Source organism: Seriola aureovittata, chromosome 7, assembly GCF_021018895.1.
Source record: "Seriola aureovittata isolate HTS-2021-v1 ecotype China chromosome 7, ASM2101889v1, whole genome shotgun sequence".
Taxonomy (NCBI): Eukaryota; Metazoa; Chordata; class Actinopteri; order Carangiformes; family Carangidae; genus Seriola; species Seriola aureovittata.
Genome location: NC_079370.1, coordinates 9,664,313 through 9,691,802, shown reverse-complemented (window position 1 = coordinate 9,691,802; position 27,490 = coordinate 9,664,313). Strand labels below are relative to the sequence as shown.

Below are 27,490 nucleotides of genomic sequence, written 5' to 3'. Positions count from 1 at the left end.
AACAGCATTTGACGAAACAGTTTCACAACAAAGTCGACTCAGTCAGGGACGTATTAGTTGAGAAATATTGAGGTTTGATACATTCACTATATAAATGTTTTTATGAATTTAAAAATAGTTGTGTGTGTCTGCTCCAAAATATTTTAATTTCTTTGTCATAGAATTGTCAAATTTAAGGATGCTGAGTCTAGAAATATCTGTCTTTGTGCAACCTCAAATAATAAAATAGGCCTATAAACTACCCCTCAAATGTAACACATGATCTTACTCAACAAATGGAGTCTCCTCATAATCATGGAATTAGGCTGTAACTCAATTTTCAAGCCAAAATATTCGAGAAGTCCTGGAAGTGCTCTGAAAAAAATTCAACATAATTTCAGGGCAACTGGGTATCTGCCGAGGAGGACAGTATGATGTGATTGAAAGATCCAGTGGATTTTGTGATGAGATTGTATCGTTATCATCTTTTTTTTTTTTTTTTTTTTTAATGTTCATTAAAATGTCTATATAATGTAGCCTACTTCTTGCATTTTACGGTGATGTATCACAATATATTTGCTTACTGCCATTAGTGTAAGTGCCCAAAGAATAAAGTTGTGTGAAATGAGCCAACAAATTCCTCTGTAAATTGTCTAAAAGAAAACATATAACACTTTTATCTGTGCTGAATGGACAAAACCCACTTTAACTTTACCAAGTTTTACAACCAAGGCATAGGGATGGGCGCTTATAGATTTTTCGAGTGTGGTGATTCGTTACTGTTGCGCGACGCAGCCATTCATTGGCTTCCATTTTTGACGTGGGCGGGGCCTGAGAGCTCCCAGGCAGGTATGTAGGAGAGACTTGAGAGGCGGTGCGTAAACAGAGTGGGCGAAGATGGCGTCGAGCAAGAAGAGTGGTGGGAATAGCAGACTGGAAAAAGGTGTGAATGGAAGACGCTCGTCCAAACACAAAGAGGGTCCAGTGGGTGAGTTTTTTCTGTGCCGCGCCAGCCTCGTCACAGCCCCCCTGTCGCTTTTCCCTTTAATGACGTCTCTCTTTTGACGTCCCTGTGATGGCACCTCCCGCTAGCTTGCTTTAGCAGCTACGTTAGCTGGCCTCTGATAGCCGAAATGAACAAGTAGGATTTAAGCCGCTGGGTCTGTCTCAGCTGCATAGATCATATGATTGTTGTATGACACGAAAACGAGTAGGTACTGAGGGAATCTGTGCATAGACTGTTTACCAGCGCTGCTGAAAGAAGTGCCCGGTCAACCTCCTTCGCTGGCATGTATGTAGTAACCGGTCACAGCTTTAATGTGTGTACCATTATTTGTAGCACTTGTAGTAATGCCATTGCTGTAGAAGATTTCCGTGTGGCCACACGTTGTGTTTGTATTCATTTTTCACGCTCTGTGTCCTAGTCTCAGCCGCGGACACTGACAGGACCCACCTGAACAGGTACTCCAAACATAAACAAATGAGGAAGGAAGGAAGGGGTGGCAACTAGATTAACTTGCGAGTGTGGCATATGGAGGGGGTGGGGGTGGGGGTGGGATGGGGGTTATTGTTGCTACTGTACCAACTGCATTAATCGATTAAGCGAATTGATAGGGTCACTGATGACGCTGTCATTAGTTCTGCCTGTGTGACATGAGATCAGACACATGGTGACGAATGGGCAGACTGTGAAAGAAGGTAGCAGACTTAACAGGATGCTGCCTGTAGGCGCTGTGGATCTGCTGTTATGACTAAACAAACTCCCTCTATTCTGTTAACTAGGCCACTGTCACACTGTAACTGGAACAATCCAACCAGTCCCAAAGCACCACTATTCTCAAAGGGCTTTCTTCGCTTTGTCAGGACTCTAACAATATGTCATACATTGTCTATGCGTTTGCTGCACTAATAAATATTTTTAGCTGCCTATTTGTGAATGGTGTGTTTATAATAGCCTCAGGCCTGAATAATGAGATTAGAGGAGATTTTGCCTAATCTTACTTGTTATGTGAGATTCCTAAGGTGGTCAGGTTTCATCAGATCTGATTATCAGAGTTCAAATTTTCTTTCTAATTTAAGGTGTTGCACCATAAAACTGAAGGGAAGCCTTTTGTGTCCTATGAGGAAGGAGTGTGGAGACTCATTGTTGCGACTTTCCTGTTGTTCAGTTTGGCCTTGTGGTGCTCTGACTGGGAGAAGGGTCAAACACCTCCTAAACACGACACTACAGAATCCCACTGTTGTCGCTTCCTGTTGCCAGTGCACTCCTCACAGTTTGCTATTTTTAAAGCCTGCTGCCTATAGATATGGCCTTTGTGTATCAGATTTCTGGCAAAGTTAAAAAAAAAACAACTGACCACGTGCCATATCTTGCAGAAGAAAAACATATGAAAGGCCAAATGGTGTAATTTTACCTTGTCTGGTCTCAACCTGTGACAAATGTTGAGACTTTCTAATTGCATAGATAGATGAGGACATTATGTTGTGTTGGTGTGTTCCACCTCCAGTAACAGTAAGTGTGTTTTCATATCCTTGGACTTAGATCTTCCCTGACTTCACATATCCCCAGAATGGGTCTGTTTAGGCTTGATAAAGAAAAACACAGTAGAGCCATGGCTTAGAAATGGCCTAGACAAGATCAGCACAGTTAATCATACTGACAGTAAGAAGTAGCTCCAAGTCTTCTCAGCATTATGGTCGACCGTTAGAACTGCTCCTGTTTTCAGAAAAGGACCAGATCAATTCTAATTTTCTAGCCATAAATGTGAACAAGCAGATTTTTCCAGAAAAAGGAACAACACTTTGATTGCATCTCAGGACTGATAAAACAGTAAATCTGCTCACCTTTTGGATATCTGTTTCACTAAACAGTGGAAAGTGATGGGAATTACAGAAAGCCAAGTGAAGTCAAGTCAGTTTTTATTTATATAGAACCAAATCACATCAGAAGTTATCTCAAGGCGCTTTTCATATAGAGCAGGTCTAGATTTAGTCTTTATAATGTAGTAGACATTAGATAATAGATATAATAGATATAATAACAACAATGCTCACCGTTAGCATGCATTTGGTGACAGTGGCAAAGGAAAAACTGCCTCGAGCAGAACCCAGCCCATGGTGGGTCGACTGATTGAGGTTGTGTGTGTGTAGCGGGGAGTGTTAACAGGTTTAATTGTGCTGCTAATGGGCCTTTTCACAGCTGATATTTTGACATGTCGTCGTAGGAAAAGAACAGGTGTTACTACTTTAACCATTGATTGAAATTCTGATCAGTGTCCTAGTAACCCACAACAGTGTGACAGTGAGCCAGTGTGCACAATAGCAGGAGCCAGATGGAATCCAGCCATCATTGAATTTATTATTTCTTCTTCCAAGGAGGTTATGTTTCCACCCGTGTCTCTTTATTTGTTAGCAGGATTACGCAAAAAGTACTGAACAATTTGCACCGAACTTGGTGGAGGGATGGGTCATGAGCCAGGGAATAACTAATTATATTTTGACTCAGATCTGGATTAGTTAGTTCTCTGAAGTCTGATGTATGTTGTTTGACATTGGCCTTGGTGGAGATCTGTGCTCTCTGAGTTCCCTTCTATTTCTTCTAGAACTTTGCTTTTCCTGTTGTGACATGTCAAGACATCTTTCATGAAATAAGGCTATAGATAAGCAAGCAAAAATAAAAACAAGTGGGGTAACATAACCCTCTGAGTTAATGAATAATAACAATAACAGAAACAACAAAATTTCCATCAGGGCCGTAGCGGTGTTTATGACTCTTTGTCTCAGTGTTCCTGGATATGTTCATTTCTGTATTTTTATGAGTGGGTGAGGGTTCAGTTATCTCGAGGGACTTATGGGACTGTCTTTCACATCACCCAGCATTAAGTAAGGTCATATTTTCCAAAGGAAAAGATCTCTGAAATACATATACACCCTCTATTTTGGTCGTGCACGTGTTATCTCTGTTATGCATTCATTGCCAAACACTGGTATTTCTCAAGAATTGGCACATACAGCACGTTTCTGCTGCATAACAATAACAAGTGCTACCAAAAGGTAACACTGCAATACTAAAGTGAGTACAGTTGCAGGACTAGTGATTAGTGATGAAATTATTAGTTGATTAATCAAACAATTTTGATTACTTAATAATTGTAAAGGGAATTCATTTTAGCAGTATGTGAGGGTTATTTCTCTTTTCTTCTAAAAAGAAAAAAATTAATTGTTTTGGCTGGTAACAAGTGCATTCATTATTCTCAAATGTTAAAGTGAAAGCCATATAATGCTGTGCTCAAGATGCAATAAAAGGAAAAAAGCTACAATTGAAATATTGTTATCATCTCATAAAGTCATGCTTGTGTCTGTTGTGATCTGCCAATTAGATTGAAGGTCACAGGGCGTTACAAGTGGAACAGCCAATAGCAAAATAGCCCTCTGTCACAGTGAGAAAGTTAACTGGGCTAGGGTTGATGATAACCCCCCCCCCCCCTGCTTTTAAAAGAGTCATGGGAGGGATGAGGGAGAGGAAAGAAAAGGACAACACATTGCCTTTCAAGAGAACTGGTTATGATAGGTTGACATACAGAGGCTGACAGGGGAAGAGCTACATTGTAAAGACAAGAGAGCGACAGCGAGAGCAAGAACAAAACCAATTGGAGAACCCTATCCCTGTGCTCTGTGCCACCCCTCCCAGTCTTTCTCTCATTCTGTCTATCTTTTCCTCCATGCTCTCACTGCTTTCGTGGAAGAGAGGAGACAGACAAGGACAGAGCCTTGAACTCAGAAGCTGGTAAACACTTTTTTTTTTTTTTCTCTTACAGCCTTTCCACCCAGTAGTTAGTTTACACCATCAATTATGTGCTATGCCTGAAGCAGCCTGCAGGTAGCTTTCTGTAATGTCTGTAATGTCGCTGGTGTTGGTTGTTGTACATGACTTATTAATACCCACTCTCATCTATCTTTAATATGGAGAGACCAGGTGCAACTTCATGGTTGCAATGGGCCTTCAGTGACCACTTGTTTCAGTAAGTCAGGAAAGCATGTTGTTGAACAAGTACAATGGGGAAAATGACGTATTTTGTTGATTCTTGAAGTGGGGAAAAAAAGCAAAAACAATCCATGCAGCAAACAGGCATGAAGTTAATTTTTATGAACACAAAAAACAGAAAGAAATTAAACAGTTATATTATGTTCAAAAGTTTGGGCACCCTGCTAAGTCAGACATGGTCATGTCGGGGTATGGGTGTCCTATAGATCCTGTAGCTTCAGCTTTAATGTTTCCCTGTTTGAGGATGCTCTGTATATCTTATGTCAAGCAAAGGTTAAGTCTTCACTGGGGCACAGCATGTTTGAACGCTGAGTGAGCTCTTGCTAAGATGGTGCTGGTTCACATAACTGTGTTCATTTGTATTAAATTTGCATATGATATACTCCCTGCAGTTAGAAAGGGGTGTAATGTGTGTTAGGTTCATTGTCCTTAAGCAAATTTTAGAGCAGCTTATGCTGATCCAGGGGTTCATAAAGTTCACGTCCAGCTTACTCTGTCAACATAAGGCCTATTTGCTTGCCCAGCTGAGAGTTGTACCCCCCCCCCCCCCCGCTCTAATTAAGCAATGTAATTTTAATTTTGGCTTTGTGCCCAATCTGATTTGACTGCTATAGCTGGTCCTGCAGCATGGCATTTGGGTGACTGCTTGACCAAAGCACTCACTGTGTCCCCTAAGGCCAAAGTGCTATGATTGTCTTTATGCAGACCTATGAATGTGTATTTATAGATGTTCTTTGTGTGTGTCTCTCGGTGTTTCCAGTTTAATGTTGACATAATGAGTTGAGTTGTTGCACATTAAGTAACAAGTTCATTTGTTGTCAGGTTCAGAACATTCTCTGGCTATTTGCCAAATCCTGAGATGGAGCAAAGATCCCAGGATTATATTGGTGTTGTGTCATTAGCTGTTGAATTGTTTTGAGTACTGTAGTATTCTAAACAGTTATCCTTTAATGTGATGTTTTTGTATGATTTAATGTTTGCTTAACATATCAGGACGAGTGGGTGGCAACATTTACACATTTTGTGTCGCCCTGATCCTTCACTCCTCATACCCGTAAGACTGTGTTCAGCTAATAATCCTGTTTAGCTTGATTTTGTTTGGAGGATTCCCTAAGGGGGACTGCAGAGAGTCAAACTAAAGTGATGACATGTAGAGACAAATCCTGAAGCCTTTTCTTTCTTTTTTTTTTTTTTCTTCTTTTTTTTAAGAGATGGTCAATAGTTAATATCATTTAAATTCTGTTTTAGTGTAGAGGATCTCTTGAATTGATGAGCTTATGTCATCTACAGTTATTCCCACATCCACGAAGTGTTGAATTAAAGTCAACTGGACTTTGTTGTAGACACTTGAAGACATCTCACCTCTGATCCAAGAGCTTCTTGGATGAGAAGTGAAACATTTTCAAGTGTCTACAACAAAGTCCAGTTGCCTCCAATTCATCTCCTCTTGAAAGTCCAAAAACTGGATGACTGAGAATCTTCACAGACTTCCTTTCACATGATTGTATCAATGTGAAATTAGTCCCCAAGCTGCTTCATTAAGCTTTACAGCAATGGATAGAATTTGATATTGTAATGAAAAACATATCCTCACTGCAGTGTTGTCCTGTGCAGTCTGCTCATTTGGCTCTACAGATTTGTTTCAGTCTGTCTCTGTACCCCAGGGCCAAGGAATGCCTCTTAAATTCAATGGGACATTCACCATGGGATTGATGGCAACATCACACACACATACACAAAAGGTTTACTGTGTGGAGGTAATTATAAAAAATTGGCTTGTGACAGAAACAAACACGTGCAGCTAAATAAGAAGATATTTGATATAACATATTTGTGAGTGGCTCATTGATTTCTGTTTTGTTAAAAGGCTCGGCTCTGTAACATTTGGGTGTGTTCAGATGAGGAATGTTTTCCAGGGCTAAGTGGAAGAAGCAGCCAGGCAGTATTCCCGTCAGGGTTTGGTTCTAGCAAAGGCAATTTAATTTATATAGCACATTTCATTACAAGTAAGCTCAATGAGCTTTACATTGAAAGACAAAATATAAAAATATATGCATACACATGAGAAAATACACCAATAAAAATCCTAAAACATCAACACAGCCAAATAGAAACCCCTGCCACACATGGAATAAACTGTACAATAAAAAAACATCTAAACAATCTCCAAAACATTTTGGAGGAAATTTTTGTGACAGGATTCAATTATCCCTTGGTAACTCTTTAGCTTTATTCTGCCAACAGAGATGCGTCTTTATTTGTAGGGCATGGTAAAAAGGCTCTCCCTGAAAGAGAAAAGAAGAGGAGGGAGAGGGAAACACAAGACAGGAAAATGAGAAGATGGGCAATGGTTGAAGAGGTTTTTCATGCAGTGTGTGTGTTTGTGTGTGTTTGTGAGTGAGTGCGCACGCAGGCAGAAGACGGCTGGCTGATAAATGTCTCTTCCCAGATGTGGGGGTTGTGATTCCTCCCAGCAAACTGAAATTGCCTCTCCTATTACTCTTCCTGAATGGCAGGCAATAGCAGAATAATTGTGCGATTAGGGCTCCATTATTTCTTTGACCCACAGTATTTCACTTTGGTAGAATCTATTCACTTTTTAGCATGCATAGGCAACCTCTGCTCCACATCCCAAGATGTCCCTTTAGGGATCTGAAGAAATCGCTGTGCTGTTTTTACTTTTCTTTCCTGTATTACTTTATTGCTGTAGCCTTATTTGAAGTTATAATAACAAAACTTTGAGGATGAGTGTGAGCTTATTCCAAGGGTTGCTAATGTCATTTTGCTGTTCATTAGGTAGCAGCAGAGTCTTTAAGAGTAATTTTGAACCGATCATTATCTATTATCTCTCCATTAAGACTGAATGTGCACCATCCATCCACAAATAAATGATTTTCCTTCTCTCTGTCCACTTGGGAGGCACTGCTGTCTCCGTCCCTTTTGCCCCTTCTCCTCTTTCCTCTGTCTCTCACCATGCCAGTCACCCTATCCAGTAAGTACCAGCCAGACCGCAGAGTTACAGTAGGTGTTGTGGAAACAGAGTTCTCAGGTGACTCGGCAGAGGAGCTCAGTCTAACAATGTGAATCCAACAGGGACATAGCGCTGTGTTATACTACGTTAGGACAGATATATGAGCACACTTGATGAATGCACTCAGCTGTGTGTTGTCAGCTGTATACCTCCCTTTGGGACTCTTATGTGAGTGTGTTTATGTGTTTTTGTCAGTGTATGACTAATCTGCATTGGTTCCCAGCAGCATGACGTTAGCGAAGGGCCTCTGCCTTCTCCTCCTGTTCCACGCATGTCTGCCGAGATCTCGGTGGATTCTGGCTGCTTAGCCCGGATTTACATCATTTAATTTCAAGGCTTGCTTAACACGTTTCAATCAATGAGCTTTCATACGCCAGACTATGGGGGATTAGTTAATAGGAGTAAGAGAACATTATGTAGGATATATCCAATGTTATCCCACTTGGTACAGTGTCTACATGCTGATTACAGCTATGGGTTTGGTGCTGAATAGGGATCAGGTTGCTCCTTTTTATGATTGCAGGACCGGATACCATCTGACAATATAGTTTTAACAACTACAGAATGGTACAATGTGTTTGATTTTACATTTGTATATATTTGGGGTCAGAAGGGTGGTGTAATCAGTAGCAAGATAGGGCGCTGAGATACATGCCCCTGTGTCGGCTACCACTTGACCCGGTGTTTCTCTGGAACACATATGAATAACATCCATAAACTTGTTATATACATCTTCACACGTATAAAATTAATTTTATGTCTTTCTCTGTTTCATCCTCTTCCTTGCTTCGCTGTCTTCCTGCCCCTAGTGATGGACACCAAGGCAGTGTTTGCGACCCTGTACAGCGTGTGCGAAGAAAATGCCACTTTCTTCTCAGGGGGAGCCAAGGGGTCGCAGGGTGATGCAGCACGGCGGCTGGTGGATGCCATGAAGCTGATACAGGAGCACGCTCGCTGTCTGGAGCCTGTTATCTCTGGCTTCGCTGCAGTTTACCATCATTTTGACTTTGACCCACACATACCAGCTAACGGCTATCGCTCACTGGTCAAGGTAGGCTGGGGAATGATTTGAGGTCTATGTGTGTGTATGAATCATGATGTGTTCTCGTTTCAACTCAGTGCAGGTCTGACAATAATAAGCTCCCATACCGCAATACATTCTTATCAATATTCTCTCCACGCTGTGAAAATCTACTCACCAGTACCTCTGCCTTGATATCGCTTTGTTTCAAGGTCAGTCCATTTGTTTTACAGATTGATTTTATGTTGCAAATCAGGTTAGATAAATTCCTCCAGCTGCAGAATATCTACCACTACTGTAACCACTGTACTTTATCTTCTATACTTATTGATGAAACATCATGACCTTCAATGGCTGCAGCCCACCACAAGTGAATGAGTCTAGCAGAGCAGCAAATGAATGCTCGTCTGTTTTCTAGCCTCTCGATTTCTACATTTTTAATCCTTCTCATCCCCACAGTGCTACTCTGAGTAATCTGTAACACCCTGGTGAAGCAGTAAGCTTTTCACACGCTCGCTTTCAGGCATGCTATCACATGTTTTTTTTTCCTTCAAACTTACCACCCTAATCTTAATTATAATGTAAGCAGACCCAGAAGACATGCCTCTTTAATGATTGCACAATTAAAGAACATGGTTTGCTTTGTTATAATTTTAAATGCTACATGTTCACTTTCATAAAAATTATAATGACCTGAGGTTCGTCATACATTGTGTCAAAGATACATATAATTTAGTAAAATTAATTTACCTAATTTGCTTGTCATTTAATTTGGTGACATTTTTTCAAATTGTAGATATCAAAATTTGACTTAAAAAAAACAAACAAAAAACCCCCCAAAAAACCTTGATTTTCCTCAAAATCTCATTGCTAGATTATTCTTGCTTTTCTAGGTTGTGCGTTGCTGTCTCCTCCACATCATCCACAAGGGGCGCTACATCACCACCAATCGACGCAGCATCTTTTTCCGAGTAGCGCACAATGCAGGGGAGATGGAGGCATACTGCAGTGCCCTGTGTCAGCTGCGTGCCCTGCTCTACTTGGCTCAGCGCATGCTACATGACAACAGCCATGGCAACCTTTTTTTCCAGGATGAAAGTGGCCTCAGCGAGAGCTTTGTCCGTGAATACTCATCCATGCACAAGGGGTGCTTCTATGGCCGTTGCTTGGGCTTTCAGGTGAGATGGGCTGTGTGGCAAAAGGATAGGCAATTGGAAAGATAAGCAACACATTATTTGAAATATTCCATTATATTTGTTGTTATATAAGGATTTGACAAGTACAGAATGAAGCTCCCCTAAATCTTCCCATTAGCCCTCCCTTAATTTGTCAATTATAAAGTATTGATCAGTATTTAAAAAGAAGTGACCTGTTTATCTGACGTTCATAGTTCGTCCATCGTTGCCCCAGGTATGTATGCTAGCAGCCTGGAGCCCACACACAGAGTTAACTCAATTAAGTAAACATGGGTTAATGATTAACCATAACCATTAATGAATTTCTTTTGCAGTTTGCTACTCAAGAATGTTTAATTTGCATTCAGTACAAATGAAAAAATAAAGCAATGTTAATTCTGTTCTTAATTAGTTTCTTTTGTTCCTCTTAAAAATGACCAATAAGAGTACCATTAAAGTACCGGAACGATAAAATGTTAAAGGTACTATCACTTTTACTGATACTGCTTAACGATGCCCATCCCTGGCCAGGAACTAATTTGTCACCAGGAGCTCAAACACTGCCCTGCTGGCATTTTAGAATATAGGGATTAGCCCTGAAAAGAGACCAAGAGTTCTCAGACGTGTGCCATGTAAAAGCCAGGAAAGGAATACAGAGCTACAAAAGACTCAAAAGGCTGCCCAAACCTACAAGTAAAGTGAAGTGAGGAAAGGACGTGGGTGGGTGGAGAAAATGCTCCTCTTTACAGCCATGGCCTTTGTTCTTAGTTGAGCTTAACAAGAGAGGCTGAACCCTCAGCGGACAGAGGTCAAAATCAACTCACAGGGAAAAAATGATGAAACATCCCTAGTCCTGTGTGCATCAATTTATAATGTCTAAGACTCATCTGATATTCTGATATCCCTATGTTTCACTTTCTCTGGTTGACTGATTGCAGTTTGAATTGTGGTTTATGTCTTGTTTTTAAGTGGGCCATGGGAAGTGGATCAGAATTTAAAGTCTGTCTTTGCTTTTGTCCATCCCTCCCACCTCCCTACAGTTCACTCCAGCCATCCGGCCCTTTCTCCAGACCATCGCTATCGGCCTTGTGGCCTTTGGAGAAAACTACAGACGCCATCAGTCAGGAATAGGTCAGCATCATCTTGTCTGCAGCTGCACCCTCTCACCATCCAGCCACTTCGTTGTCATTCATAGATCGTACTCATTCATCCTCATGCCTCTTCTACATTGATCCTTGGCCCCTGACTGTGTACCTTTTGATGTTGTGTGTTTAGATTGTAGATGCTCTTTCATCCTTTGGAATCTCGAGGGCTAGCTGGTGTGCTTCTTCTATATTTCAAAATGCTTTGAACATGCACACAGTTACGTACAGAGATAGAAGAAGATTTGCCATCATATACACATTTGCACCATGCACATATAAACAGATACGTAAATATTTAACATTCAAAAAGGAATCGTTTGACTCTCATGGTTTTTTTGTGCTCTCTGCTGCACCACAGTGGAGGCAGGAGGTATTGCACCATATGGTGAGTGTAATGGAACACAACCCTCTTCATCATAGTCCTTTGCAGTGAACTGAGAGTCAGTATGACTACATGAAGAAGCTGCTTTTATCCCACAGCTCCTGTTGGCTTAAATGGTTCTGAACCCAGCACTGTAAGCTGCATTAGCTGTCTTCTACCTGTATTTTAGTTAACAGACTAGTGGGAGGTACCTTAAAAATTCAGATCCTTCCCTTTTCTTTAATACCCATCCCTGACTTCTTGCAGAGCATCAAAAGTAGGGTAAATTTTTCTATTCTAATACCATGAAATGCTTCTGGTTTAACATGGAACTAGCACAGCAGACCTGAAACATCCCTGTGGAAAAAAGATAATTATGCTGTGAGGACATAAAAGCCAATCCACCCTGTTGAGTTCGACAACTGTTCTCAATTGTAGCCACATCACTGAGGTTTGCCGTGTTTTAGTGCTCTGTTTCCCCCATTAAACATCTTTCTTTCTTTTCGCCATCCTTTCACTGTCCATTTTTGCACTCTCAATGAGTTTATATTTTCTAATGTTGTTTTATGTGCTAGAGTCCAGTAGCTGCAACTTTAATGTTCCCTCTTTCCTGCCCTCCCTCAAACTGCTTCTGTCTTTGTGACATCTTTGTTCTCATTCTATCCTTGTCTTTGCAAATTTTCACTACTTCCTCAACCATCCGCTTCTCCCATTCCTTTTCTTGCCTTCCACTGTCTCTGGTGTGTCCTACGCATTGTATACCCTCTTCATTTTGTTGTCCGTCCTCCCTTCCCCAGGTGTAGCAGCCAGCTCTTTCTTTACCTCAGGAAAGTACGCCATCGACCCAGAGTTGAGAGGGGCAGAATTTGAACGTATCACCCAGAACCTGGATGTTCATTTCTGGAAGACCTTCTGGAACATTACTGAGACTGAGGTCCTGTCGGTGAGTAGACTGTTAATGCTTCTTTGAACACACACAGACAAACACGCTCTAAGACATCTGGAATCTACTCATGCTGTCATTGTTAACCCATGTGCACAGATAAGTACACTGCCCTGCTTTTAATTTTAAAACCGTATCAGGGATATTTTACTTTCCTCTGGTAAAGGTACCTTTCTATCATTATGCATTTTGGCCTACAGGCTGTTAGTAATAATAGAGTGAAATTCAATTTATTCAGTGGTGTTCATGATTTATTCATCCAGTTTCTCTTTCTCTCCAGTGACCTGACGTGCTCTGTAACTTGCACTCTCTCTGCCTCTGTGTCTTTCTCTCTATATCTCCATTGCTTTTTCTTTTTCTATCTTTCTCTCCATCATCTTTCTCCCGCCAGAGTCTCGCCAGTATGACATCCACTCAAGTTAAGGTGAACCGGGCTCTTTCTGTGCCCCCTGTGCCCTTTGACCTTCCCCTGGCGGCCAACCACAGAGCATCTGTAACTATAGCTCCACCATCAGCCCACATTGGCACTGCCCCGATTCAGATGAGGCTCATCTCCTATGACTTACGTGAAGGACAGGTACTTACATCATCATTCACTTTATACTACAGTGTCACAATGGAAAACACAATAAAAAGGCTTCATATTCTCAAGACAAGACCAGCTCTTGTCTCACACTACATCCTTGTAATCTGTCTAAGTACTGAGTATTTGTTGTGTGACCTAGTTTTTCTCCACTGGGTCTTTTTAAACCACCTTGCATATACTGGTTGTACAAATTCTTAAAATAATCTAACAATATTTAAGGATATTTGGTGTTTCTATGAGCTGCTCAAGTAAACGACAGCTTCAAAGCATCCCCATGGATTTAATACCCTTCATTATCACTCTCTATTTCTCTGTCATAGGTATCACTCTGACTTTTCCTACTCTGCCTCCCACTATAATTCTCTCGGGAGACTCCCTCAATCCATCCGAGCTTGTTCTCCTCCTTTCTTTGTATGTTGGCACTTAACCAGACATGTTATCAGCAAACACTTTCAGCCATTGATCACGCTCCAGCAAAACAACAGTGTCCTTTTTAATGTTGCAAAAATACAAGCCTGTATCAGCAGAAACCCTCCCTCTCAGCCACAGCTTCCCTCCCTCCTTGTTCCTGTTAATGAATGGGAATTAGTGTGCGTTCATGCAGGCTCAGGAAGGGCTGGCAGCAAGCTGCTGCAGAATAGCTAGTTAATCCCTCTCTCAAAGGAGCCCTGTTGCTAACACTAGCAATAAAATATATTAACAATGAAAAAAGGTTTCGTTTGTTGTGTACACAGTCTGCAGACAGTTCCTCTGAGTGATTTGCCATCGTGATGTTTTTGAAATATTAGACCTTTGCAATAGATCTTGATTGTTTGTGTATTAGTTCAGTTTCTGAAATAATCCCTTTCTGTTTCACTCTTTCCAGGACAGTGAAACTCTGCTATCTCTCTCTCGTTCTGAGGGGGGCGCCATCTCTCTGTCACTGGGGTTAAAGACCAAGCGCCTCCCCTCTTCTCCCTGCTTGCTGGTTCACTTCCATGGCGGGGGCTTTGTGGCCCAGACCTCTAAGTCCCATGAGGTGAGATGGTACTTTCCAATTGGATCTTGCTCACTTTCATTAAGTCTTTTCTTTACTCTGACTAGAAAAGCAGCATTATTGGTTTGATTTTGCAAGGAAAACTGACTCCAAAAGACCGTTCACATTTTAATATCAAGAAGCATTTTGACTCACATCTGTATGTGGTAGTATTCAACTTATCTGTGATATATAAAATGCAGGAAGAAGTAGTATTATATGTCATGAGGAACCTCATAGCCAAATACTGACAACACTGCACCTCCGCCATTAGACACCTGGCTCAGATGTTGTTTTTCCAGGATTTGAGCCGGTATGTCCACAGCGGTCATCCAGCTAAGTTCATCACCTCATCCCTTCAATACTTCAACTTCTGGCTGTGTTATCTCTGACTAATTGTAATTGAACCCCAGCTAATTAAAGTGATAAGGAGACAGACACTAGTTGACAGCAGAGGAGCAGAGGGGTTACCAGTCTGAGTCTCTACTCTGTCAATAGTGTGGTACATAATGAACCGTTAAGCTAATTATTTTGTAATTAATCCCTGAAAACTTAGTAGAGACACTTTGCTCTCCTTCCATGCCTTCTTTATTGGTAAGGTGCACACAAAGCTGGCTCTTCTCTTTCACGTAAATCATTGCTTCCTGTCATTCACTTCATTTCTTCCCCTTCTCTTTTTTTCCTTTTTAAACAAGGAGCCCATGTCCTATATTAAGTTTCTAGATCACGTGAATGAAAAATGGACACCAGCACAAACACATAAGCTTTGGTTTCCTGTCTTTTTGTCATGACTCTTGTTTTGTGAACCAGTTGTATCTTAAGTTTACATCAGTGACACTATAAGATGCACTAGCCTTAAGAGGCGATCAGTCTGCTTGCTTCCTCTGAGAGATCATTTTAACAAGGTTTGTGGCCCCATCTATCCCGGATTGTCCTACGCTGATGTGTTCTTCTGTGGCTGTGTGCGATCTTTATGTGGCACCAAGCTAGCTTATAGCTACTGCAAGACACGCCTCTGTGAAATCACCAAGGACATGGGCAGCCTTGATCTGCAGCTGCGTAGCAACCAGAGGATGAGAGGGAACAATCAGAGAAGGGGGTGAGCAGGGCTGTCATGTTGAATTAACAGAGAATTGTACAACCCCGCAGAGAAAGATTACCCCAGGAACTAATGCAAGACTTGTCAGGCTATCCTTCTCTCTTCTTCAGGGCCCTCCTTTTTTGTTACATCCTCTCTCTAAGTTCTTCTAATATCTCACAAAATCCTTTTTGTTCACTTAGTCTCCTTTTCCACATCTCCTTCCTGTCTTATTTGGGCAACACGTACCTGTCTGCTCATTTTACTGGGTGCCTCCTGCTTGCTTAATCCCTCAGGCAAGGTCAAGAAAGAGAGGGCAGATAAATGGAAAGTTTCTCTGCGGGCGGAGGCGAAGTTGTCCCCTTTACTCCTTATATCTCCTCTACTCCACGATCCTATCTTTCCTGTCTTCTGGGCGAAATAGAGAGTTCGACTTCAGTAGCAGGAACCTTTGGAGCTCTTGGTGCCCAATGATGCTGAGATCACAGAAATGGATGTCCTGGCATCTGTGCATCTGCTAACTTGGGCACAGACCACACACACTAAGTGTTTGGAGAGTGGCGGTATAAGCTTGCAGATTAACTACTCTGCCTGTCTGAGGAGGAGTGGGACTGTAGCTCCCATTAATACCTGCTTAGAGAACAGATCTGGGACCCTCTGAAGTGTGTGTGTGTGTGTGTGTGTGTGTGTGTGTGTGTGTGTGTGTGTGTGTGTGTGTGTGTGTGTGTGTGTGTGTGTGTGTGTGTGTGTGTGTGGTTTTCTTTGTAAATAGGATGTGTGTGTATAAGAAGAATTTCCTGAGTCATATAAAATTAACCAGCCTTGGTCCCAGCCCAACAAAAACACACATACTTTTTTTCTGCCCGGTGGCCATTTTTTGTGAATACTTGGCTCCCTTTATGTAGGCAGATGATGAACTGTCTGACTGACAGACCTGCCCATGGGCTCAGGCACATGTTGACACTCATTGGAGACTGGCAACAATGGCTGTTGTTCACACTCAGTTAAACGTGACACACACACACACACACACACACACACACACACACACACACACACACACACACACACACGTTAGGAGTACCTTGGCTGATTCGCACAAACCCACACTGAACAGTGCTTGAACTGTGCGCACACTCAGTTGTCACCACTCTCACTCTCAGATTTATAGTGACAGGTAAGGCTTTAAGTCGGCACAGCTGACTGCTGGAGCTGCTACTTTGTTTTTTTGGGGGATTTTTTTTTCATACTGAATCACTGGTCAGTGAGGCGACATACAAACATACACACACTGTGCTTTTCCTGGCATTGTGAATGGAGAGCTGTCGCTTTCACTGCCAGCCCTGTCATAGCTAGTCAAAAAGGTGTTGGGAGAAGATAAAGACAGAGGAGGAGAAGAGGAATGGCTTGTGGAGGGAATATTTTGTCATGACAAGTTTTGATGCTTTTCTCATATTTCAAGGTCACTTGCATTGCAGTTGTGAAGTAAAGCGCGTACCTTAGATTGGCGCAAGAATAGTAAACGCTTAACTTGACTGTAGCAACAAGAAAAAGAAAAACACTCAGTATTCTGACAGTGAGTTTGTTTTTGTTGACTATCCCTGTAAATCCACACCACCCCTTTGTCTTTTGTCTTTTTCCTTCATACTCTGCAAACTAGGACATGTGGGCACCTTTGTTATTACCATATGAGGAGAGAGGAAATGGAGGTGACTGAGAGCAGCCCTCATTCTCCCTTTGTCTAGACAGTAAGCCAGAAAGCAGACAGATGACATCAGAGGGACACGTGATTTTCTTAAGTTTTTATCCTTGCTTCTTAATGTTTACCCCCACACATCTCTTTCCTACCACAGTTATCTTACTCTCTGTCTGCCTGCCTCTAAATTTAACAACATATGATATATTCAATGTGAAACTGGCTGTTTTCCATTTGTGAATTCAACCCTCCATATCCTTGTCTTCTGTCTTGTGCAGCCCTATCTGAAGAGTTGGTCCCAGGACCTTGGTGTCCCTATCTTGTCAGTGGACTACTCTCTGGCCCCTGAGGCCCCCTTTCCGAGGGCCCTGGAGGAATGTTTCTATGCCTACTGCTGGGCTCTGAGACACCACCACCTACTAGGTACCAACACATCTCACAACATTGTTTATACATTGTTTATATGCTGGGTTTTATCTCCCCTGTACGCTTACTTTTTATAGTCATCGAGAACGTATATGCAGTAGAAATGGTATATAACTATAAGATGAAAGAAAAGAAAGTTGTTTGTTAGATGTAATGAGCAGGCACAACAAAGGGGTAAAAATCACCTATTTCAGGGTGAAGATATTCTCTGTAAATCCTCCACTTTGACACCTTTACCAATTCCCTCTACTTCTCATTCATCACTTTGAAAGTAATCATGCTTCAGAATGATGTCTTGCACTATACCCCTTGTTCTGCAGTCTCACACAAATTGCTTTGATGCTCAATATTCAGGCAGAAAACAATAGACATCTGGTCGGTTTTGGGTACATCCGACCGCCGACGCACGCTGTGTCAAATTAACAGTGATTATAGTGCAATATGTTAGTGTTCTAGTACAAGATGAAAATATCGTGGCTATGAGGCAGTCAGTGAGACATCACCCCCTCACAGCAACGTATTCAGTAGTGTTACAGTGGGGGGTGGGGGTGGGGGTGGGGGTGGGGGGGGAACAGATCTGGTTACTCTGTGGCACAGATTTTTTTCTTGTTTCGTTTATTTAGTTTTCAGTTTTTCCCTTTGATTTCTTTTATTGTTTCTCACAGTATTTTTCTTAACCCCTTTTTTCACTGTCCCATTTTTATCTCCCCAGGATGGACTGGAGAGAAAGTATGTCTGGCCGGGGACAGTGCGGGTGGCAATTTGTGTGTGACGACATCGATGCGCGCTGCTGCCTTTGGTGTGCGAATGCCAGATGGCATCGTGGCAGCCTACCCGGCTACCCTGCTGACTGCCTATGCATCGCCCTCCCGTCTGCTAACACTTATGGATCCCCTGCTGCCACTCAGTGTGCTCTCCAGGTGTCTCAGCGCCTACGCAGGTAGACGTGTGTGTGTGTTCTTAAAAGAAGTCAAGCCAGGATTCTTTTTTTTATCTGATTGAGTTGAGAATTAAGTTAAGATCTATTTTCCTCCATTTCCTTTTTTCCAAGTACTTCATCAGGTCTCTGCCATCTGCTTCACATCATACATGCTCTTAACATGATAGTCTAGACTAGTCGTAGGTTTGTTAACAGTGGTAATCATATCAACAAGTTGTGTAGCATAAATAATTTTCAAATTACTGACCAAGTCTGTCCAATAGCTAAAATAAAAAGTATTCAATTCATAATGTTGCTAAAAGCAAGCATTATTTAGCATTTTAAAACTGTAACAAGCAAATTTTTAATGACCTTAATAACCTTGATAAATGACTGAAACAATTACATTTATTGCAAAAATGTAAATAGATTTTTTTGTTGACTAATCAATTCTGCACTGCCCATTTGTTTGTTTTTTTGGCTTCTTTTTTAGTTTTATGACAGTCATAAAGAGATGTATGAATCATAACAGTGTTTAGCTCTCTTGGATCTCACTGTACACAATTTGTGTAGTATAAAAAATCTTTCTCATTATAAAGCTTTAAATATGACAAAACAAGTTTCCAGTACAATATTCTACACCATAAAAATGCTCCTGAGCAAAATAAAGTTGTGTATGGAAAACTTTCCCTAACAATAACAATTCAATTTAATATCATACTGTTTGTTTTTCATGTTGTTGCTGTAATGCATTTAAAATGCAGGGGAAACTCTTGCAAGTCTCTTGAATAATTTTGTCCCAGAGAAGAACAACTGAGGAGTACTGCAGTAATATGCCAACTATGACAAATTCTGACACAGAGAGGTAGTCTATCTGGTGTCTCCTTTCAATAACCGAACTAAAACACTAATCATTTTCTCTTTACTCCTACTGTCATCACTATGTATTGCTATCTGTAATACAAATTGCTGGGTGGCAGTATTGAACCCACTTCGTCAGTGGTTTTTTGCTCTTCTATTATACCTTTCCTATTATTGCTCTTCCATCTTCTCTGTTGTTACTCATTCATGCTTATTCGAGTATAACAAAAACAACAAAAAAAGCCCTTTCCCTCCTAATGCTACCTTTATATCTGCTTCTCCAGGCAATGAGCCGCAAACAGAGAAGCAGGTAGAGAAAGTGAGCACGCTGAGCCTGGTGAGGAGAGACACGGCGCTGCTGCTGCGAGATTTCCGACAGGGAGCCTCCAACTGGATCCACTCTCTGCTGGATCCCAACAGAGCCTCATCTTCCCCAGGCACAGCTGCAGAGACGCCACCGGGAGCCACTGGTATACCACCTTCTGTGACTGTGTATATGGGTGTGTTTGTTCATGCGTGTGCAGTCAGGTGGGAACAGTAGGCAAGATGTGGGTGGAATAAATGTGTTTTGCTTGGCAGCTATTGTGTTCAAAGTTTCCTATAGATGCAATCTGCTTGTATCTTTTATTATATTTATTTGCTGAAAGTACAGAGCAGAGCTCCTTGTGGTTGGGTGTTTACCGCCCACGTTTTCAGTGTGTTCATTGAGCCAGTTTATTTAAGTGATATGAGCACAACAACATCAACTGTCCCGAAGTTCATTTGCAGCCCATATGGAGGAGGTCATTGACATGGACTCTTTATTCAGCATTCAACTAACCAATTATCACTTTATCCAACCCTGTTGCATAACACTCCTGTTGTCCCATTCATATCAATTCACCTCTTTGGAGCAGCAGGGCTTTGACAGTAATTGTTAATTGTAGCCACCGTAAATCTGGTGGCAAAATGTAATTTCCCTGGTGTCCCCTTAGCTAGGTGACACCCCCACAGCTGCAAGCCCAAACTAATGAGAATGTCATTGGTGGGTGTACATTATTAAAAGGCCATCATAGTGCTGAGATGGTTCATTATTAAAAAGATGGGAGCTCAGTAGTGCTTTGTGAGGAGACCAGCCATGACAACTCTTACAGCTGTGTTTTGACGGCTCGGGGCGGGCTGATGATATCACCATGACAGCACTATTTGAATTTCCTCCACCCACTTCTCTGCTCTTCTTCTTGATATATCCCAATTTGCATTTGAGGCTTTTAACTGTTGGCTGTAAACCAGAGGACATACGATAAGTGGAAACAGTAGAATAAGTAAAAATGATTTTGTATTACAGGTTTTTTTTTTTCCTGTAACCTCCAGCCGCTGTTGGCCCAAAGTGAATTAGGCTGGCCTCTCAATCCTTCATACACTTATAATTTACATGGTTAATGTTCTTTTTTTTTTTTTTTTTTTTATAAACTTTCCTGTTGTTTTTCTCTCAAACACCCCTAATTTTTGTTTTGCAAAATCTCTTAACTCCCTCTCACTCTTTCTCTTAGATGCAGTGAGAAAGAGCATTTCAGAGGCGTCCATCTCTTCTCCTCACGCTGACCCCCCTGTACCCGCAGAGCCCTCAGAGTTCCCCTCCAGGAAATTATCTGTAAAGAGCCAGACTTGCCAGGACTTGGGATCCCACAACAGCTCCATTTCGCACAGTGCACCGCTGCTCTCTGAGCGTGCTGTATGTCACACTTGAACATGTTTACACTGCGATTAGAATGCTTTCAGTTGATGCTCTTATCCAGAAGAAGTTAATAGTATCAAGCAGCTAACGGAACAGAACACTGGCTTATTACTCAGAATTTAACCTGTGATTAAATTGAAGGTCTGTAATTTGATGATGGTTATTGCACCATTTGCAGTGAAGGAAACTCACACCAGCCTCCTATTTATAATCAGATTATCTCTGCTTTCATACGTCTTGCCTTAAATGGATTTAGCAACATTTTTGTTAGCATAGAGATATTTTGCCCCCGTATCATACAATACTGCCTACCCTGCAGTGATGTGTATGTTTTACTTTGATGAACTCAGCTGAGATTATGTCACCTATTCCTCATAAACAGACTTGGCTTTAAAATGCTGACGGAATATCAAAACTTTTTGGTTGTGCGGGAACTCGAAAGGTATTGCAGATAATCCTCAAATGTATTTTCATACAGGGAGACTAGATTAGCGGCTGGCTCGGGAAAAATAGCAAGCAGAGGTGACGTAAGATTTTAAATATGCTTTTCCTCCTTGAAATGGGGATTGTTCAGCCAAGACTCTCTGGCACTGAGCCAAGGTTTTTAGAAGATTTTCACAAGGACAAAGTGTGGCATGTGTGTGTATATATAACTAAGTTGGCCTGTCAAATGTTTTTATGCCTTATTTCCTCTTATTTCTTATACCTTTGGTATTAGATTCTCCCTTGTGCTCCCTCCCTCAGTGCCATCTAACCTCACCTGAATAATTTCTTGTCCCTTCTTTCATGTAGCCAGAAGACGTGAATTTCTTCCTCTCCAAGGATGTGGATCCCTCCATGTCCAGTGACCTGTATTCAGTGGCCATACCACCCCCTGCTGGAGAGGAGGGATCAGAGCTGGAGCACCCCAGGGAGTTTCCCGTGGGGTTTGAGCCACTGCGTTCAGAGCAACTTGCTGAGATGAGGGTGGATACCTCTCCAGTGGTCAAGGATCCTTACTGTTCACCTCTGCTGGCCCCTGATAGCATGCTGAAAGGGATGCCACCTGTACATATAGTGGTAAGAAGAACTAGCAGTTGGAAAGATTGACAGGACGACATAGGGAAACAGGGCATTCATACAGTTAAATAAGATGACACGTTGGTCAAAGGTTGCTCAATCAACTTGAGTGTTAGGTAAGATGTCAGTCAGTGCATTGAAGAGCTTTTGAGTCCTCGCAACTCTCTGCATTTGCTTGCATGTATATGTATATATGATCCTCTTTGAGAAGGCTGATTGTTCATGTGCCAATTAAACAGGTTTTAAACCTGCTGATATGAAATTGTTAAAGCTTGTAGGAGCAGAGCAGGATTAGGATTGTTTGTTTATCATGGTGAAAAGAAGGGAGGAGGAGAAGGCGTTGGAGCGAGAAAAGACAACCTCAAGATGTTAAGAGATACACAGTACCCAGGACTATACACTGTTATACAGTGTTGTGTCAGTGAGATGGAGTGTGATGGTAAAGATGAGTGAGGTTGAAGACTGCTCTCCTTTGTGAAAAGGGTGTTCATATGAAAATGAGGTGCTGATTTTAAAGTGGCTAGAGTGAGTCAGCAAGAATGTAAAGAAAGCATGGACAAAAGAGACTGGGACGCTTGGCTTCATTCTCTTCATCCCTTAATTAAGATTCTTGACATGTCTGAAGGGAATCCTAATTTGTTTTTCACCATTCTTACCTCTTCTGCCCCCCTCGCTTCTTCTTCTCTCCCCATCTCAGGCTTGCGCATTAGACCCCATGCTGGATGACTCTGTGATGTTTGCCAAGCGTTTGAGGAACATAGACCAGCCTGTCACTCTGTGTGTGGTGGACGACCTCCCCCATGGCTTCCTCAGCCTATCGCAGCTCTCCAAGGAGACAAGAGAGGCTGCCAATGTTTGCGTGGAGCGAATTCGCGCCGTCTTCACCCAGAAGGACACGCCCCCGGAGCCGCGCAAGCACCGAAAGCTGGAACGGACCGATAGGGGTGCGTCAGCTTCTTCTGGGGAAGCCGCTTCTCTCTTCATTGGCCCCATTGAGGGAGAAGAGCTAGCTGTCGGGAGAGGGGCTAAAATTGCTGATGGGGAGGGCTTAGTTGCTGTGGCAGCCCAGAATAACACTGACGCTGGTGGTATTGGGGCTTAAATAAGGTTAGTTAAAAAAAAAAAGGTCTGCCGTTCACGCCGAGGAGTGAAGGAAGAAAGGGTAAATGAAAGTCAGACAGATTTAGGCAGTGCAGTGTCTAAAAGAGGGGAGAGAGAAAGCATCCTAAAAACAGAAAGGAGCGAAGGGTGCAGTATAGGAGAATACCCAGTTTTTGGGAGACAGAAATGTGACGTCCTCTCCGTTACAATTCTTGCCACTTGTCTGTGCACCATCATGTGCTGACGCAACTTTGGCAGACCAGACGAACACACCCACTGAAGACAGTCATGTTTAAGAATAAAATGGTAATTTAGCATTCCTTAGATCAAAGACCAGCACCCACCCACACATGCAGCACACATACTTGATCGAGTTGCTGTTCAGTGGCGCAGGCTCGGACATAAAGTAGCGCAGAAGATTCTTGAGACGAAGCCTGAATGGGTGATTCATCTAGGCCAAGGCAGTCATTTAAGGCTCTAATCAGATGGTGGTAGGCACACTATATGCTTCTGTATAGAGTCATCCCTATCAAAATGGCCACTTGTCCTTTAGGGAACCACTCTAAATCACACATAATAACTCTGCATTGTGTTCTCCATTACGGCAGTTTGGCAGTCAATACAGCTCACTTTGTGGAGAGTAACTCTGTTGACTCTCTCCCAAATACAATTACGACGTTAAAATACAACAGACTGAAAGACTCGAAACTGGATTAATAGGTTTACTTGTTTCTTGAGATTCTGTTGCAGTTTTCAATCATATTATCAACTCTATGCATTAGTATTACTTTTGTTATTTATATCTTTTTTTCTGTTGCTGTAGTATAATCCATGAATCGTGACACGTTTGTTGATTTGTGCACTACATTGTTTGTTTAATGTAATCTTATGCTGTTTATGCCACATTTTTGAATGTGCTCAATATTTACTTTGCCTCTTCTTTAGCCACAGCTGCTCGGACATCCCCAGACTTTCCTATTAAACTCATATCCTACTCTCAGTAATGCATACTGATAGGGGACACGGTGCCCTACCTAGATGCCGCCTGGTGCTTTTTGTAGTGCTGATATTGCAAATGCAAAAATCGCATTGTTGATTGTTATAGTGAAATTTGTGGAGATGCACTGAGATACACTATTTTCTGAACACAAGTACATGCTTGAAAAGTTGGTCTCTATCTTTTCAAGTCTTTTAAAGAGCCTCTTCAAAGATCTTAGCTCTGATATGACTGAAAGAGGCTAAATGTTTTTATTTTTATTATTTTAAGACTGGAAATAGCTGCTTGACCTCCTGCCTCTGCAGAACAGTAGTAAGAGGAGTGGGATGGGGGTGACAAAAAAGCCGAGCCCTCAACTATCAATACACATTTTAAGCACTGATTTGCTCTCAGGTTGTTCCCGTTCCTCGCCAGGGCCAGGCGTTATTTCTCACTACTTCTCTGCATGTGTCAAAGTACCACTTCTCTCGGGCCAGGAGATTTTATGCCTGACTACCTGTTTTCACAAATCGGAGGCTTTTAGGCAAAGCTTGAAGATACTGACCAAGAAAAGAGATTGTAAGAGTGCAGTGTAAAAGCCACTGAACTTGTATTTGGTCAACTAAAAGTGGCTGGCTGTCCAGATTTTTTTTCCTTCTCTCCATCATCACGTTTGGGGTTCACTTTGTTTTCAATAACCTGAGAACACTCCTCTGAGCGTGATGCCATAGAAGCACTTTGAAGTGCACAAAAATGTCCTTCTGAGGGTCAGTTCCTCTATCAGGTCCAACTAAATATAGATGCCAACAATGCTGGCACTGTCCTGCCCTTGCCTGGTAACAGGGCTGGGGTTGCCAGGTCTGTAGAGAGGGATGCTGTGTGATGAATAGGATTTAGCTGAAGCTCCGAGTGCAAAATCCTCCCCCCTGTAGAAGAGCAGGAATTTTAGCAGCAAAGTCATGCTACAGGATTAGGCCATGCTCAGTTCTGTCAGCTTGGAGTATTTACTGCAATATTTTTAGTCAGATTGATGGACACAACCAGGGTCTTGAGGAGGAAGAAAGTAATACACTCATTCTCTCAGAAATGCTGGGCTGAAGTTTGTACTTGCTTTACTAGCCACTGTTTATGCTCACTCTGCACTTTTGCAGCAGTTGGTTTGTCAATCCGTGAAGTGTATTTTAAGCTTGAGCCTGTATACATGTCACTTTTTTTTTTTTTTCCTTCGTTGCTTGGTGCCTGTATGTGTGGCTCAAGTGGAGTCTGCATGTGCACATTCATATGATCACACCAGTCTCCATTGTGTGAGAAACATGAGCTCACACATGGGACACGTCCTCTTTGTTTGTGTCGTGTGTTCACATAAAGACAGGAATGGCACTTCACAGTCAAGAGACTATCCGGAGAATTAATCATCTGTTGTTCAGAGCAGCGTCTATGAAGAAATCAAACCTCTATGGCACAACAGTTTTTGTTTATGTACATTGACTTGACTGAAAACTCCACCACTTATGAAGCCCAGAAGGGTTGATTGGTCATTAGCACCTTGTTGTTTGAATTATGTGAATACCAGAAAACTAAAGAAAACTAAAAACTAAAAACTAAAAAAAAACTTATATGTTAAATCTTAAATGTTATTCATTCACTTCTTGTGTTTTGACCTTCATATGCCTCTCACCCTTGGTGACCACTGATGCATCAGGCTAAGCTGAGTGCAGGTGATGGACCAGAGAGCCCATCAGGTGTTTTGGACAGATGAGTTTGCAGAGAAATGAGTCTTAGTTCTCGCATTCCTGACATTATTATGCTTATAAGCTGCTTGCAACTATGAGCTGAAATGTTTGATTCAGTATTGTTTCAATTAGTGTTGCTGCTTCACAGTGTGTATTTGTGGATAATCCACATGGCATCTTTATAATCCCAAATTGTCCTTGTTGAGTTCAAACTAGTGTTAGTGGATCAGTGTAATATTGCTTTTTTGGTAGTTCAATTATCAGGTTATACATCATACCTCTACACTTCAAACGCTCCTCTCACTAGAGATTTTTGCCCCAAGCTGATTTCGGTTAAGTGCAATGCAAAATGCAACGCTGCTGCAAACATGAGCTAGTTGGTTCAACCATTATGTCAACATTTACACTTAAGCTATGCAGTTTTACACACACACACACACACACACACACACACACACACACACACACACACACACACTCTCTCTCTCACACTCACAGCATCACACCATTTCTCTTGTCACAGTTTCTGTTTAATGTGGTAATGCTGTTTTTTTGTGCAATGTGTTTTAATCACCTCAAGGTTGGATTTCATAGTTAGCATACCAACTTTAATATCGCAAAACTAGTTTCAAAGTATTAGATTTAATGAGCTGAAGCTTAATCATGTTACAGATGTATTAGTGTGTTGGACTGACCTCAAGCACCTCTCCAAAATATTTCCTAATGAGAAAATCTCATTTAATCAATCAATTAGATGTTTTAATTTTTGCTGTTCTTTCATTTATGGTTAGTTTCAAGCAGAACCAAAGACTGCAGTCAGTCAGACAGATGTACTGTCCTTGCCGTTTAGTGTTTGCTGTTAACTGGTATAACTGAAAATGCAGGTGCTAGTCAGTGTCGTAGCCTGTCTGCACTGCACATGCAAGTTGCTCCGCACTGTAAAATGCAGTTCTGATGTAGAATATGATTAGCCTTTAAACAGAAAAAGCAAGCCATAGACTGGAAACAAATTTGTTTTAAGTTTACTTGTTTTTTGTTTGTTTTTTTGTTTTTTTACTTTTTTTTTTAATTTTCTTTTATTGAAAACACCACAAGTGCAAACCTGTGAATCAAAAAAAGAATGTATATTAAACATTATGATTCATGTAGATATTTTTACTTTAAGATTTGTTAATCAGAATGATTGCAGATTGATTGGTTTTTGACTGCATTGTTTTTGCAGGTTTCATACTAGAGTGTCTGTGTCGGATATGCCATGAGCAGGCTGGTTTCTTCTTTTGTTGATTTATATCCAAATAAATATATTCTCCCATGAACGACCTGTTGTCTCCAAGCTCATGAATAAACCCTTTCCTTCCACTGGTCAGACAAAAGGTCAACTTAAAGTAATTATAATTCAATCTATCTGACCTGATATTCTTGGTATTTCTGATGGATCTTGGTAAGTGATGATTATGATTTGTTGTGAATTCTGAAAACTGTTAACTAAATTTCACCAATATCTTGATTCACTCAGGATTTTGGGGAAAGGTCAATAATAAAAAGGCGACCTTTTGTTAAACATATAAAGTGTCAGATCAAATTCAGAAAGACAAGAGATATCTGCGATATTCATTTATCAGAC

At 41.5% G+C, this 27,490-nt stretch overlaps 1 protein-coding gene across 2 annotated transcripts; it reads left to right on the top strand.

The window, feature by feature from the left end:
* Window positions 1-110: 110 nt before the first annotated feature.
* On the top strand, window positions 111-27,185 carry lipeb (lipase, hormone-sensitive b). Of its 2 annotated transcripts, XM_056380570.1 has the most exons (14): window positions 848-967; window positions 4,725-4,765; window positions 8,864-9,105; window positions 9,969-10,253; window positions 11,291-11,381; window positions 12,554-12,699; window positions 13,091-13,276; window positions 14,151-14,303; window positions 17,353-17,497; window positions 18,213-18,440; window positions 19,565-19,750; window positions 20,813-20,994; window positions 21,790-22,056; window positions 22,754-27,185. In XM_056380570.1, the coding sequence occupies exons 3-14, from the start codon at window positions 8,866-8,868 to the stop codon at window positions 23,156-23,158; spliced, it is 2,514 nt and encodes an 837-aa protein (XP_056236545.1). In that variant the 5' UTR covers window positions 848-967; window positions 4,725-4,765; window positions 8,864-8,865; the 3' UTR covers window positions 23,159-27,185. The 2 variants fall into 2 exon arrangements, with proteins under 2 accessions (XP_056236544.1, XP_056236545.1); XM_056380569.1 differs by lacking the exon at window positions 4,725-4,765 and having other exon boundaries at window positions 111-967.
* The last annotated feature ends 305 nt before the right edge of the window (window positions 27,186-27,490 follow it).

Excerpts from the sequence above, each read along its gene's own strand:
- lipeb (XM_056380569.1), top strand. The coding sequence starts at position 877 with ATGGCGTCGAGCAAGAAGAGTGGTGGGAATAGCAGACTGGAAAAAGGT. Across the intron at positions 14,304-17,352 it reads AGACCTCTAAGTCCCATGAG|CCCTATCTGAAGAGTTGGTC; the intron begins GTGAGATGGTAC and ends TGTCTTGTGCAG. Across the intron at positions 19,751-20,812 it reads GACGCCACCGGGAGCCACTG|ATGCAGTGAGAAAGAGCATT; the intron begins GTATACCACCTT and ends TCTTTCTCTTAG.